Source organism: Cnephaeus nilssonii (assembly GCF_951640355.1).
Source record: "Cnephaeus nilssonii genome assembly, chromosome: 5".
Lineage (NCBI taxonomy): Eukaryota > Metazoa > Chordata > Mammalia > Chiroptera > Vespertilionidae > Cnephaeus > Cnephaeus nilssonii.
The window spans coordinates 21,051,969-21,068,252 of NC_137076.1; the positions used below are offsets into that span (position 1 = coordinate 21,051,969).

The 16,284-nt window shown below is 43.0% G+C and overlaps 1 protein-coding gene across 1 annotated transcript; it reads left to right on the forward strand.

Annotated features, from left to right (window-relative positions):
* Positions 1-14,068: 14,068 nt before the first annotated feature.
* On the forward strand, positions 14,069-15,048 carry LOC307100512 (olfactory receptor-like protein OLF4; the record flags this gene model as incomplete). The annotated part of the gene is made up of 1 exon (XM_079772979.1): positions 14,069-15,048. The coding sequence occupies exon 1, from the start codon at positions 14,101-14,103 to the stop codon at positions 15,046-15,048; it is 948 nt and encodes a 315-aa protein (XP_079629105.1). The 5' UTR covers positions 14,069-14,100.
* Between the last annotated feature and the right edge of the window lie 1,236 nt (positions 15,049-16,284).

Genomic DNA, 16,284 nt, shown 5'->3' on the forward strand with positions numbered 1-16,284 from the left:
TGAGGCCGTGTGCCCCTGGATCCGGGTGAGGCTGGGTCTCAGGCCCGGGTGAGGCCACGCGCCCCTGGGTCCGGGTGAGGCCACGCGCCCCTGGGTCCGGGTGAAGCTGGATCCCGGGTCCGGGTGAGGCCGTGTGCCCCTGGATCCGGGTGAGGCTGGGTCCTGGGACCGGGTGAAGCCACGCGCCCCTGGGTCCGGGTGAGGCCGCGCACCCCCTGGGTCCGGGTGAGGCCACATGCCCCTGGGTCCGGGTGAAGCCGTGCCCCTGGGTCCGGCCGAGACCAAACCAGAGGGAGTCGGACCTGCATTACCACCATTTGTCCACCATCCAGAGCTGAGGGGTCAGTGCCGACATTTACTCACAAGGAACTGGTGGACATTGATATTGGGTCTCAAAAGAACTGTTGGTCCAGAAAGAAACTCACTACAGACTGATTCATTTGCCTGTCAGCATAACTATTATTGCTCGTCTCACATTCAGTTCTTATAAGTATATCTCTAGTGACACATGATTTCGCTCATCTAGGGGAAATGATGAACAACATAGACTGATGAACAACAACAGAACCAGAAACAAGGAGGCATCGATCGAACTATCGGGCCTCAGAGGGTGGATAGGGGAGGGTGGGGGGAGGGGGGAGAGATCAACCAAAGGTCTTGTATGCATGCATATGAGCCTAACCAATGGTTAAGTTCAACAGGGGGTTGGGGCATCCATGGGGAGGGGTGTGGGATGGGAATGGGGGGATGAAGACAAATATGTGACACCTTAATCAATAAAGAAATTTTTAAAAATGGGCAAAGGAGCTAAATAGACACTTTCCAAAAGAGTACATACAGAAGGCCGAGAGCCATATGAAAACATGCTCAAAGTCACTAATCATCTGAGAGCTGCAAATCAAAACAACAATAAGTACCATCTCACACCTGGCTATCATCAGCAAATCAACAAATGACAAGTGCTGGCAAGGATGTGGAGTAAAATGAATCCTTCTTCAGTGCTGGTGGAAATGCAGAACTAGTGCAGCAACTGTGGAAAACAGTATGGCGTTTCTACAAAAAATTAAAAATGGAATTTCCATTTGATCCAGTAATCCCACTTCTAGGAATATATCCCAAGAAAACAGAAATACCAATCAGAAAGGATATGCACCCCTATTTTCATAGCAGCATTATTTACAATACTTAAGATCTGGAAACAGCTCATGTACCCATTAGTAGATGAGTGGATAAAAAAAGCTATGGCATACAATGCAGCTTTAAAAAACACGGATTTCTTACCCTTTGAGGCAGCATGAAGGGACAGGAGAATATTGTGCTAAGTGAAATAAGCCAGTCAGAGAAAAACAAGTATCACATGATCTCACTTATTTGTAGAATCTAATGAACAAAATAAATCAACCAAAACAATAGGTCCAGAGGCATGAAAGCATGGAACAGACTGATGCATCCCACAGAAAAGGGGGGAGGAGGGGCGGGTAGAGAATAACCAAAGAACTTATATGCTTATACGCATACTAAAGGCCCGGAGCATGAAAATTGTTTACTGAAGGGGTCCCTCAACCCAGCCTGTGCCCTCTTGCAGTCCAGGACCCCTCGCTCCTTACCGCCCACCTGCTTGCTACTCCTTAGTGCTGGCGTGGAGATGGGAGAGACTCCTGCCACCGCCGATGTGATCTTCAGCCGTGAGCCGGGCTTCTGACTAAGTGGTGCTCCCCCTGTGGGAGTGCACTGACAACCAGGGGACAGCTCCTGCATTGAGCATCTGCCCCCTGGTAGTCAGTGTGCATCATAGCGACCAGTCTTTCTGGTCATTCCGCCTTAATGTTTGCTTAGGCTTTTATTATATAGGCTAGAGGCCTGGCGCATTAAATTCGTGAGCAGGTACAGTCCCTAGGCCTGGCCTGTGATCAGAGCCATCTTCCCCAATTTCCCGCAGCCAGCCCTGCCCACAACTGCCATCCACCCCGGTTCCCCATTCTACATCAGGGGATCAGAGCCTTACGGCCTGGGGGAGGGACCGAGAGGTCAGCCATTCTTGCCAGGTCACTGGCCCCACCCCTGCCATGGGTCACCCTCTGTGTGGGGGGTGACTAGTAGGACAGGGGCCTTGGCCTGGCACCACCCATATATCCCGCCACCCACCCCTGGTTCCCATTCACCATTGGGTGATCAAAGCCTTCTGGACAGGGGGGAGCAACCAAGAGGTCAGCCATTCCACCCACTCACCAGCCCCACCCCCTGCCACCACCCACCCCCAGTTCCCCTTTCGCCATTGGGCGATGGGAGCCTGCTGGCCAGGGAAAGAGACAGAGGGTTGATCAGTGTACCTCATAGTGACTGGTTGAGCGGTCGTTCTGGTCAGTCTGCCGTTAGGGTCAAATTGCATATTACCCTTTTATTATATAGGATATACATAATCCATGGACACAGACATTAGTGTGGTGAAGGCCAGGGTGGGAGGAGATGGAGGTGAGGAGGCAATGGAGGAATTGGCAGACATCTGTGATATTTTCAACAATAAAAATAAAAAATACAGAAAAATGGCAATTTTTTTAAAAAGATGTTTGTAGGGCCGTGTTACTTCTGGAGTCTCCAGGGGAGAATCCATTTCCTCTCCTACTCCAGTTTGGCATGCCACATGGCCCTTTCTCCATCTTTAAAGACAGCTGTGTAGCATCTTTTAGTCTCCCTCTGATTCCAACAATTCATCCTTCCTCTTCCAAATATTAGAACCACGATGATTTCATTAGTCCCACCTATATTATTATGGCCAATCTTATCTTAAAATCAGCTGATTAGTCCAACTATTCAATCTGCTACACTAATCCTATCTTGCAATGAAAAGTAACATATTACAAGTTTCTTGGGATTATGATGTGGATATCTTTGGAGGCTCTGCCTACTATAAAAATTCATTCAATAATGTATTCCATGGTGTCACACAAGGGCCTTTATATAAAAAAATTTAAAAAAGGTATTTTTCAGAATATCACATGATGTCATTTATAAATCCTTATAAAAATAATTGAACAATTGTATATAATAAAGAGGTAATATGCAAATTGACAACCACTCCAACACACAATATGGCCGCCCCTGTGTGGTCAAAGATGGCCACCCCCATGTGGACACAAGATGGCCACCACAAGATGGCCGGCAGGGGAGGGCAGTTGGGGGCAACCAGGTCAGCAGGGGAGGGCAGTTAGGGATGACCAGGCCTGCAGGGGAAAGCAGTTGGGGGGGACCAGGCCTGTAGGGGAAAGCAGTTGGGGGGGACCAGGCCTGCAGGGGAGAGCAGTTGGGAGTGACCAGGCCTGCTGGGGAGGGCAGTTGGGGGCAACCAAGCCAGCAGGGGAAGGCAATTAGGGGCAATTGGGCCGGCAGGGGAGCAGTTAGGCATCGATCAGGCTGGCAGGGGAGTGGTTAGGGGGTGATCAAGCTGGCAGACAGAAGCGGTTAGGGGCAATCAGGAAGGCAGGCAGGCAAGCAGTTGGGAGCCAGCAGTCCTGGATTGTGAGAGGGATGTCCCATATTGGAGAGGGTGTAGGCTGGGCTGAGGAACACACTCCCTCCCCCCCATGCACAAATTTCGTGCACCGGGCCTCTAGTGAATTTATAACAGCTTCTAGAATGAGTGAATACACTATACATTCAAAATTACATGCAAAATGATTTCTGGTTCTAAAGACCTAGAACTAGCTTCACCTGACTCTAACACAGCCATACCCTCCTACTCAAAGTGTGGTGACAGACCAGCACCTGCAGCAACAATACCACTTGGGAACTTGTTTGATTCAAAGAATCTCTGGGCCCACCAAGACCTGCATTTGAACTATAATCCTGGTAACTTATATGCACCATTGAAGTTGGAGAAGTGCTGGTCTAAACTAGATTTTCTGACCTTCTCATGTTGGCAAGTAGGGCAGGATAATTATTGGTGTAGGGTATTATAGGTGTTTAGCAACCTTCCTCCAGACATTGCCAAATATTTCCAGGGACAAAATCATCTTGGGTACATAACCACTGGCCCAGAGTTGAAAAATTAGAAGCAACCTGACAGATTCCAATCAAGGCCCATCCCTAATTTAGGTCATAACTTTGAGCAAATCAATAAATTCCTTCAAACTCAATTTTTGTAAAGGGAATGGAATTCATAATAGAATGGACATTTTGAAAAATTAAATCAGGCAAAGACTATAAGGTACTAAGCTCAAAATATATGACATAAAACTATCAAAATGTATCTCATACTTAACAAATATTTTATAATGAGGTACTAAATAACAGCTCTTCACTTGTGAAATAAGTACAAAATTCCTTATTATTTTGACAAGTGTGTCAGGAAGCCAAAGAGTGTGAAGCCCAGGATTCCATATCAAAGGAACTCAGTCCTTTTGTTGGAGAGGAGAAGAGCAATTCTCTAGAGACATCAGGGCTGTGTCCCCACCACAGGTCAGTGCTTGAGGATCATTGGGACCTGGTCCTGATGGGCTCCATCATCTCAGACATTGAAGAAAATGGTCAATCAAAGAAAAAAAGATGGCGACCGGCAGGAAGGTAGGGAGAGAGAGAGAGTGTGAGTGAGGAACCCATAGAGGAGAGTGTAGACGTCTGTGGTGTGTGTGTGTGTGAGTGTGTGTGTGTGTGTGTGTGTGTGTGTGTGTGTGTGTGTGTGTATGAGCTAGGGTCAGTTAGATTCTGCAGGTCTTCCAAGGGGCTGCCTAACCGGGCAGTCCTAGACGGCGGAGCCCCGCGCACAAAGCGGATACTTCTCGAAGGCTGGTGCGGACGCGGAGACCACACCATCTTGAGAAACAGAGCTGCCTGAGACTAGGATCCTGGCTTCAGACACAAACCAGGACCCTGCAGCCATTGGGGACAGAGAACTGCTATCACAGCTTCAGACCAACAAACAACAAGAATCCAGACTTCCCAGCAGCAGATTTCCGTGAGTCAAAGAGCCTATCCCCCTCCCTGCAGGCTCGCTGATAGCGCCATAGTAACTGATAGACCTGTCCCTCACCCAAGCTGCAGAGCGCCCACGCACTGATGCGCTCCCCTTTAGAGAATTTGGCGCGCTGGACAGACGCAGCTCCCCTTCGGGGAAATCTGACAGCGCGGACAGAGGGCTCCCCTTGGGGAATTTGGGGGAATTTGGCTTGTGGAACACAGCTCCCCTTCAGGGAATCTTAGAGCATGCACAGAGGGGCTCCCCTTTGGGGAATTTGGCATGCAGGACGGACTCCGCCCCCCTTCGGGGAATCAGGGAGAGTGCACAGAGGCAGCTCCCCTTCAGGAATTTGAGAGTGTGCGTAGCCCTAGCTGGTTTGGCTCAGTAGAGAGAGCACACACAGGACCCAGCTCCACTTCAGGGAATTTGGCACGCTGGACACAGCTGCCTAGGATCCCTGACTCACAGAGCATTCACACTAAGAGCCAGTGACTCCAATTGTTGGTGCATGCACACACAGGGACCCTGATTCTCAACGAGAAACCGCACGAGGCAACAGAGACTCTGACACTCGATTCTTGGTGCAGACACAGGGAAACTCTGACTCCTGGCACATGCTAAGGATCTCATTTTCGGCACATACCAACAGTGTGGTGCAGACAGGGCCCCTGATTCTAAATGCGCACACGAGACCACACGGAACACTGGGGACACTGACGCTGGGCAAGCCTGGTTCCCACCAACCAACGGCAGCCACACGTCCTAGTGTCAGAGCACTTCAGTGAAACTCGGGTGGAGCGAAGTCCCCACAGCACACGGCCCAGGTCCACGCAAACTGAAGCTTGAGCTTTCTGGTGATAGTCAGAATGGGGAGACGAAATAATTCACAGAGGAAAGAAAATGAGGAGTCACCAAAAAAGGAAATTAGTGAAACTGAAGCGTGCAACATGACTGAAAAAGAGTTCAGAGTAATGGTCGTGGAATTTATACATCAGATGGATGAGAAAATCAACAACTTATGCAAGAATCAGGAAGAAATGAAAAGTGATATAGCTACAATCAAAAACACCATGGAAAGTTTCAACAGTAGACTAGAAGAAGCAGAGGACCGAATTAGTGAGTTAGAAGATCAGGTACAGAAACAAGCTCAATCTGAACAGCAACTGGAGAAAAAAATTAAAAAGCAGGAGGAAAGCCTAAGGGAGCTTCGGGACAACATGAAATGAAGTAACATGCGTATAATAGGGCTGCCAGAAGGACAAGAAGAGCAGCAAGGATTAGAAAATCTATTTGAAGAAATAATGACAGAAAATAGTTACGCAAGTACGGAGAGTCCCAAGCAGGATCAACCCCAAAAGACCCACACCAAGACATGTCATAATTTCAATGGCAAATATAAATGATAAAGAGAGAATCTTAAAGGCAGCAAGAGAGAGTCAGAGAGTTACCTACAAAGGAACACCCATCAGATTGTCAAATGATTACTCAACAGAAACACAAAAAGCTAGAAGAGAATGGAAGGAGGTATACAAAGTGTTGCAAAGCAAAGGACTGAATCTAAGAATACTATATCCAGCAAGGCTATCAATCAAAATTGAAGGGGAAATCAGGTGCTTTGAAGACAAAAAAAGGCTCAGGGAGTTTATCACCACCAAACCAGCAATGCAAGAAATGCTAAAGGAAATACTATAAAAAGAAGAAATAAACAGGTAAGAAGGAATACAGACACAAAAATAGATATGACTACAAACAAATACTTTTCAGTAATAACTTTAAATGTAAACGGACTAAATGCTCCAATCAAAAGACATCGAGTGGCTGAATGGATAAGAAAACATGACCCATATATATGCTGTCTACAAGAGACCCACCTCAGAACAAGAGACTCACACAGATTAAAAGTGAAGGGATGGAAAAATATCTTTCAGGCAAATGGAAATAAAAAAAAAAAAGCTGGGGTAGCAATACTTATATCTGACAAAATAGACCTCAAAGTAAATGCCATAACAAGAGATAAGGAAGGCCACTTCATAATACTAAAGGGAAAAATCCAACAAGAAGAAATAATTCTGGTATACATATATGCACCCAATATAGGAGCACCTAAATACTTAAAAAAAAACTCCTGGAGGATATCAAGGGAGAGATTAATAGCAATACAATCATAGTAGGAGACTTTAACACCCCACTATCACCATTGGACAAATCCTCTAAACAAAAAATCAGCAAAGAAACAGCAATCCTAAATGACTCACTAGACCACATGGAATTAATTGATATCTTCAGAACATTTCACCCCAAAGCCACAGAATATACATTCTTCTCAAGTGCACATGGGTCATTTTCAAAGATAGACCATATGCTGGGTCACAGGCAAAGTCTCTTCAAATTCAAGAAGATAGAAATTATATCAAGCATCTTCTCAGATCACAGTGGCATAAAACTGGAAATCAACTACAATAAATACAATCCAAAGAAATCAAACACATGGAGACTAAACAGCATGCTATTAAACAAGGACTGGGTCACCAGAGAGATCAAGGAAGAAAGAAAAAACATCATGGCAACAAATGACAATGAAAACACAACAATCCAAAATCTATGGGACACAGAGAAAGCAGTCTTGAGAGGGAAGTTCATAGCTCTACAAGCCTATCACAAAAAACAAGAAACAATGGTAATAAATTACCTAACCCTACAACTCAAAGAGTTAGAAAAACAGCAGCAAGAAAAGCCCAGTGTAACCAGAAGGAAGGAAATAACAAAGATCAGAGCGGAGATAAACAACATAGAGACCAAAGAAACAATACAAAAGATCAACAAAACCAAGCGTTGGTTCTTTGAAAGGATAAACAAGATTGATGACCCTCTAGCCAGGCTCACCAAGAAGCAAAGAGAGAGGACCCAAATAAACAAAATCAGAAATGAAAGAGGTGAAATAACAACAGACCCCGCTGAGATACAAAGGATTGTTACAAAATACTACGAACAACTCTATTCCAACAAACTGGACAACATGGAGGAAATGGACATATTCCTAGAAAAATATAACCTTCCAAAAATCAATCAGGAAGAATCTAAACAGCTCAATAGGCCAGTAACTATGGACGAAATTGAAGCAGTCATCAAAAAGCTTCCGGCAAACAAAACCCCGGGGCCTGACGGCTTCACAGGAGAGTTTTACCCAACATTCAAGGAAGAACTAAAACCTATCCTCCTCAGACTATTCCAAAAAATTCAAGAGGAAGGAACACTTCCAAGCTCCTTCTATGAAGCCAGCATCACCCTAATACCAAAACCAGATAAAGACAACACAATGAAAGAGAATTACAGACCAATATCCTTCATGAACATAGATGCCAAAATCCTCAACAAAATTCTAGCAAATCAGCTCCAGCAGTACATCAGAAAGATCATACACCATGACCAAGTTGGATTTATCCCAGGAAAGCAAGGATGATACAATATCCGCAAATCAATAAACGTGATACATCACATAAGCAAACTGAGAGGTAAAAATCACACAGTCATATAAATTGATGCAGAAAAAGCATTTGACAAAATCCAACACCCTTTTTTAATAAAAACTCTCAACAAGGTGGGAATAGAAGGCTCATACGTCAACATAATAAAAGCGATATATGATAAACCCACAGCAAACATCATACTCAATGGACAAAAACTAAAAACATGTCCCTTAAGAACATGAACAAGACAGGGATGCCCACTCTCACCACTCCTGTTTGACATAGTACTGGAAGTATTAGCCATTGCAATTAGACAAGAAGAAGACATAAAAGGCATCCAAATTGGAAAAGAACAAGTAAAGCTGTCTTTATTTGCAGACGACATGATAGTGTACATAAAAAATCCGAAAGACTCCGTCAAAAAACTAGTAGACTTAATAAATGAATTCGGCAATGTAGCAGGATACAAAATTAATGCCAAGAAATCTATGGCATTTCTATACACCAATAGTGAACTTACAGAAAGAGAGACTAAAAAGGCAATCCCATTTACCATCACACCAAAAAAATTAAGATACCTAGGAATAAACTTAACTAAGGAGTAAAAGACCTATACACGGAAAACTACAGGACACTGAAAAAAGAGATAGAGGAAGACGTAAACAGATGGAAGAACATACCATGTTCATGGATTGGTAGAATCAACATCATTAAAATGTCCATACTACCCAAAGCAATCTATAGATTCAATGCACTCCCCATTAAAATACCAATGGCATATTTCACAGACTTTGAAAGAACTCTCCAAAAATTCATCTGGAATAAAAAAAGACCCCGAATAGCCACAGCAATCCTGAGAAAGAAGAACAAAGTAGGAGGAATCTCAATACCAGATTTCAAGCTGTATTACAAAGCCACTATTCCCAAAACAGCCTGGTACTGGCACAAGAACAGACATATAGATCAATGGAATAAAATAGATAATCCAGATATTGACCCAAACCACTATGCTCAATTAATATTTGGCAAAGGAGGCATGAACATACAATGGAATCAAGACAGTCTCTTTAATAAATGGTGTTGGGAAAATTGGACAGATACATGCAAAAAAATGAAGCTAGATCACCAACTTACACCATACACAAAAATAAACTCAAAATGGATACAGGACTTAAACATAAGACAGGAAACCATAAAAATACTAGAGGAATCCACAGGCAGCAAAATCTCAGACATATGCCAAAAGAACTTCTTCACCGATACTGCCCCTAGGGCAATGGAAGCTAAAGAGAAAATTAACAAATGGGACTACATCAAAATAAAAAGCTTTTTTACAGCAAAAGTAACTATCAACAAAACAACAAGAAAGCCCACTGTATGGGAGAACATATTTGCAAATGGTATCACTGATAAAGGTTTAATCTCCAACATCTACAGGCAGTTTATACAACTTAATAAAAGGCAGATAAATGATCCAATAAAAAAATGGGCAACAGACCTAAATAGAATCTTTTCAAAAGAAGACAGAAGGAAGGCCAAGAGACACATGAAAACATGCTCAACGTCACTAATTATCCGAGAGATGCAAATCAAAACAACAATGCGGTACCATCTCACACCTGTCAGAATGGCTATCATCAACAAATCAACAAACGACAAGTGTTGGCGATGATGTGGAGAAAAGGGAACCCTCGTGCACTGCTGGTGGGAATGCAGACTGGTGCAGCCACTGTGGAGAACAGCATGGACTTTCCTCAAAAAAACTGAAAATGGAACTCCCATTTGACCCAGTAATCCCACTCCTAGGAATATATCCTAAGAAACTGGGAATACCAATAAGAAAGGATATATGCACCCCTATGTTCATAGCAGCACAATTTACAATAGCTAAGATCTGGAAACAGCCTAGGTGCCCATCAGCAGATGACTGAATCAGAAAACTATGGTACATCTACACAATGGAATACTATGCTGCCATAAAAAAGAAGGAATTCTTACCATTTGCAGCAACCTGGATGGAATTGGAGAACATTATGCTGAGTGAAATAAGCCAGTCAATGAAAGAAAAATACCACATGATCTCACTCATTTATGGATAATAAGAACATTATAAACTGTTGAACAAAAAGATAGATACAGAGGCAGTGAAGCATCAAACAGTCTGTCAAATTACAGCAGGAAGGTTAGGGAGAGGTGGGGAAGATAAGAGATCAACCAAAGGACTTGTATGCATGCATATAAACATAACCAATGGATGCAAAACTCTGGGGGGTGAGGGCATATATGGGAGTGGGGGGGGGGCAATGGTAAGATATGTACACATATAATACCTTAATAAAAAAATTTTTGGAAAAAAAAAGAAAATGGTCAATCAGTGTTGGAATGAGGTAGTAAGAGGTTAGATCTCTGGAAAGCATGTAAGATCAAGACAAGGCATCATAAAAACTGAACTCACTTGATTTTTAACCTGGTCTCTTGGGATCAGAGAATCATTAGGAAAAATTTCTTTCTGTTTATTCCAGAGGCCTAGAGGGAAATCATGTGCTTAGATGTTTAAATGACACAAGGGAAATGTACCTGATGGGCAGGTATAGAGAGAGCTGTAAATATCTCCCCTGTGCAGTCCTCAGCTTGTACAATGTTGGGGGACAGGACATGGTTGTGGCTTTTGATTCTTTAGCTGGCTCAGGGATTGATGCTTCACTCCTTCCTGCTGTCTCGTGTGGGGCAGAGCTTCAGTCTCATCATCAAACATCCAGGGAGCAATTCAGACTTCCACACGGAGACCTTCCTCTCCGAGACCCATCCAGGTGAGTCTGGTAATGCAGCAGGTACATCAGGAAAGGGTCAGGGAGGATGGAACATGTCAGCTTTTACCAGAGTAACTGTGACCCTAATCAACCCAGCCCAGAGGCCCTATATCTCTGTTTGTATTCTTGGTTAAGTAAAGTAACTAACTTATACTCAATTTACTTAATATGTTAATATGTATGTATCTCTTTGAATCTGCAATATATGGCCCATAGTTGACAATTGAGTGGTGGAAATGGGAGTCCAGTTCGATGACATTGTAGAATGAGTGAGATGCATAAAATGCCTGTAGTGAAATGAAAACATATTGAGAAGCTTTGCTGTTCAGGGAGAAGGAGATAGAGTATTAGGTGTAGAGGACAATGCAGTGAAGTTAGAGTGTTTGTATTAAATTTCTAAGACGAGGTGTATTTGAAATTGCTTTGTGTTCTTTGAAAAGATTCGGACTAATGAGTGTAGATATGAGTAGCTTGAAACAGCAGTTAGTGAGACATACATTGCAGTCTCTTCTCTCACACTGGTATTCACACGAAGAATATTTAACAAGTCTAAAGAGGAATACTAAATAGTTCTCCTTCATCACTCATGAGGCTGCATATATTTTGGGGTTTTGTACTCTTTTACTTTCTATATTGCACAGTTAGTGGAAATTCCTATCTCACACTCAACCTTTTCCTGCAGTGGTCATTTTTCCATACTTTGAATGAGAAATTCTGCCATGCACTGGGTGAATATAAATTGAGGACTGACCATCTTCTAGCCAAAGAGTATAGTGTGCTGAGAAACAATACTTCTTACAGTTCAGTGATAGAGAAATTAAGGCCACACACTGTACCTTAAGTCTTAATGACACAAAGGCATCATAGTTCACAATAGTTTACATCTATGTAATGAGGACTTCACTGTTCCAGCTCATGGGGTGGAATATCTCCAAATAGTTTTAAATTTTCTTCTTTATTTAATGTGGGTTTTCCAAGTAAAATGCCCTTACCCAAGGAACCTAATGAATAGAGAGACTTAAACTAAGTTCCATGAATCATATTTTACTGAATAAATTACTCCGTTAGATTTCCATTGCTGCTGTAAAATATTCCTGCAGTCTTTGTTGAAAGTGACCATATACAGGCCTACGTGCCAGAAGCCTGAAATGAGTCTCATATCAAGATGTGTGCAGGACTGGGTTCCTTCTAGAGGCTCAGGGGAGAATCTGTTTTCTTCCCAATTCCAGTTTGCATTTCTGACCACCTGCATTCCTTCACTCAGGGCCCTTCCTCCTTCATCAAAACCAATAGCGTAGCCCTAGCTGGTTTGGCTCAGTGGATAGAGCGTCAGCCTGTGGACTGAAGGGTCCCGGATTTGATTCCAGTCAAGGGCACATGGTGGGGTTGCGGGCTCAATTCCTAGTAGGGGGCTTGCAGGAAGCAGCCAATCAATGATTCACTCTCATCATTGTTTTCTTTTTCTCAGTCTCCCTTCCTCTCTGAAATCAATAAAAATATATTTAAAACAAAATAAAACCAATAGTGTACATTTTAATCTTGTCTCTCCTTTTGCATCTAGGGGACCATTGTGTTTACCTTAGTTCCACCTGGATAATCTAGGCTCATCTTCTATTTTAAACTCAGTCAATTAGCTCCCTACCTGGTTTGGCTCAGTGGATAGACCGTCGGCCAGTGGACTGAAGGGTCCCGGGTGGGTTTCGGTCAAGAGCACATGCCCTGCATGTGCTGGGGAGTGGGAGTGCCAGAGAGAGGTCAATGTGGGTAAAAGGAGACATAAGTAATACTTTAAACAATAAAGATTTAAAGAAAACAAAAAAAGAGCACATGCCCGGGTTGTGAGTTTGATCCCCTTTGGGGGTGTGCAGTAGGCAGCTGATCAGTGATTATCTCTCATCATTGATGTTTCTAGCTCTCTCTCCCTCTCCCTTCCTCTCTGAAACCAATGAAAAAATATATTTTTAAAATAAAATAAAGTCAGCCAATTAACAACCCTGTTCCATCTGCTACCCTAAGTTTCCCTTGCTATAAAAAAATAATATATTTAAAGTACTTGGAATTAGAATGTGGACACCTTTTAGAGGTGATTATTCTACCTCCTACAAATCATTTTTCAGTATTATTTTGTGTCCCTCAAGGGCCCTTATATAACAGAAACAAATATTTCATCATAGCTTCTACAATGAGTAAATACACTATTCCTTAAAACTCCATGCAAAGACAATACTTGGATCATAAGATGAAAACTACCTGCAGCTAACACTAACACAGAATCACAGCCTTTCTACTCAGAGAGTGGTCCTCAGGCCAGGACCTGCAGCATCACACCACCAGGGAGCTTGTCGGAAATGCAGAGTCTCTGAGCCCTCCAGACCTGCTGCATCAAATTCTGCATTTGAGCCCGAATCCTGGGGACTGCATAGGAACATTGAAATTGGAGAAGTGCTGATATCAACTAGGTGTTCTCACCTTTTACCATCGACTAGTATTTACATATTTCTATTATTTGCTTCTATATTCTTTCCTCCAGATTGAGTTGTAGGGACTTTGTTCTTCAGCACCCTCTACTTATAGCCCGGACAGTGCTGAAACCATGGTCAGCACTCCGTACATATTCCTGAAATGCATGAAAATTTTCCCATTAAAACTAAAGTATACCTGACATCTTAGGTAAAAAGCAGATTGGGAAAAATTCCTACTCTGAAATGACACAGAAAGGTCCTAGATGGAACCAAATCCAGACCAAAATACTGAAACTACTTTCTTGACTGCGGGAGACGCACTGTAGCGTTAGAGCCACGTGAGTAACACTAGAGTGTATGAAAAGTCCTCATGCTCCTTTCTTCTTTCTTGGAAGTCACCCCACCTCATGGAACCAGGGAATCTTACAGGAGTGTCAGAATTTCTTCTCCTGGGTTTTTCAGAGAAACCAGCACTGCAGCCCCTCATATTTGGGCTTTTCCTCTCCATGTACCTGATCACTGTGTTGGGAAACCTGCTCATCATCCTGGCCGTCAGCTCAGACTCCCACCTCCACACGCCCATGTACTTCTTCCTCTCCAACCTGTCCTTGGTAGACATCTGTTTCACCTCCACCACCATCCCAAAGATGCTATGGAACATTCAGACACAGAGCAAATCCATCACCTATGAAGGCTGTATCACCCAGATGTATTTTTTCCTACTATTTGCAGGACTGGACAACTGCCTCCTGACCGTGATGGCCTATGACCGGTTTGTGGCCATCTGTCACCCCCTGCACTACACAGTCATCATGAACCCCCGGTTCTGTGGACTGCTGGTTCTGGTGTCCTGGATCACAAGTGCTCTGCATTCCTTGTTAGAAAGCTTAATGGTGTTACGACTAACCTTCTGTACAGACTTGGAAATCCCCCACTTTTTCTGTGAACTCAATCAGATGGCCCAACTTGCCTGTTCCGACACCTTTATTAATAACATGGTGATGTATCTTGTAGCTGTGCTACTGGGTGGTGGTCCCCTAGCTGGGATCCTTTACTCTTACTCTAAGATAGTGTCCTCCATACGTGCAATCCCATCAGCTCAGGGGAAGTATAAGGCATTTTCTACCTGTGTGTCGCACCTCTCAGTTGTGTCCTTATTTTATTGTACATGCCTAGGAGTGTATCTCAGCTCTGCTGCTACCCAAAGCTCACACTCAAGTGCAGCAGCCTCAGTGATGTACACTGTGGTCACACCCATGCTGAACCCCTTCATCTACAGTCTCAGGAACAAGGACATAAAAGGGGCCCTGAAACAATTTTTTGGGATGGAGGCTATAAAAAAACAGCTGTGCTGAGTCTGACAAAGTGCACTTGATTTCATGGCTTCAAGACTGAAAACCAGAAATTAAGATCCTTCAAGCAGATTGTGTTTGTACAACTTGCTTCTTTTATTTATTTCCCAGAATTTCCATTTATTTCAGTTCAACTTCTCTATACAATTTAAGTGACCATTTTATTACGCTTTTTGCTACGTCTATTACACAGACAGTTCTTCCATTTCTCCTTTGTTCTAACCTAATATACATTTTCCTACCTTGATCAGAATGCTAATTCCAGTTTATTTCATGGACAACATGGATTTCTGAAGGTTAATTTATTCTCAAATGACTTACATCATTATTAGGGAGTTTTTCTTATTTTATAGATAGAATAGTCATAAGTTGTATTATTCATGTTGGAAAAACTTTGCTTGGTTACTCACACTATTTATATAATTTCATTCCAGAAAAATCTGACACCTCCATTTTAACTTTTATATTTCTCATTCCTTATACATCAGTACTTTAACTGCTCTTTCTGATACTGTTGACTTTATCATTGTTCCTTATCAGTCTCAGCCTATGGATGGTAATGCTATAGGCTGAAAATGCCTGGGCACTGGCCTTGGGCCCTGCTACTTGTTCCTCAGACCACAGTCAATGTTTGGATGGACGGGCTCTTGTGATCCTTATTATAATTGCAACAATCATGAGGGATCTATGAAATCACAAGGTTTATTACTCATGGGTCCTAGAGGATACACAGCATCCTAAGGGACCCATTAGAAGGTCTTAGAATGGAGAAGGGAAGAAGAAGGGAGAGAGACAGAGAGTATAGGTCGAGTTGGGAGGGGAGACTTGGGTGCTTCTCTAGTAGCCTTGTCATAAACCTGGCAATAGGACTATTTGAGATAGATGTCGTTGAAATTGATGCCTCATGCATCAAAAGTTTAATGTCAGGTATTTACACTAGTATCATGCTACTAGGACTTATAACTAATCTCCTAGTTTTATTACCTTATTCAACTCCATGTCCAGAATTCATAGAATAATGCCTGGGAACATTGATTATCAAGTATATATGTCCCAGTGGCTTCTATATGGATATGAGGCAGGAGAGAAAGAAACCAAAGCCCCCACATCTGGGCATGATCAAAGAGAAAACAGTTTATGGCAGGAAACCCCTGCAGTGGTTAGAGGTCACAACAACAAGGACTGACTAGAACCAGATCATTCCAAGATGGAAGAAAATTGACCAAAGACCTACCCCAA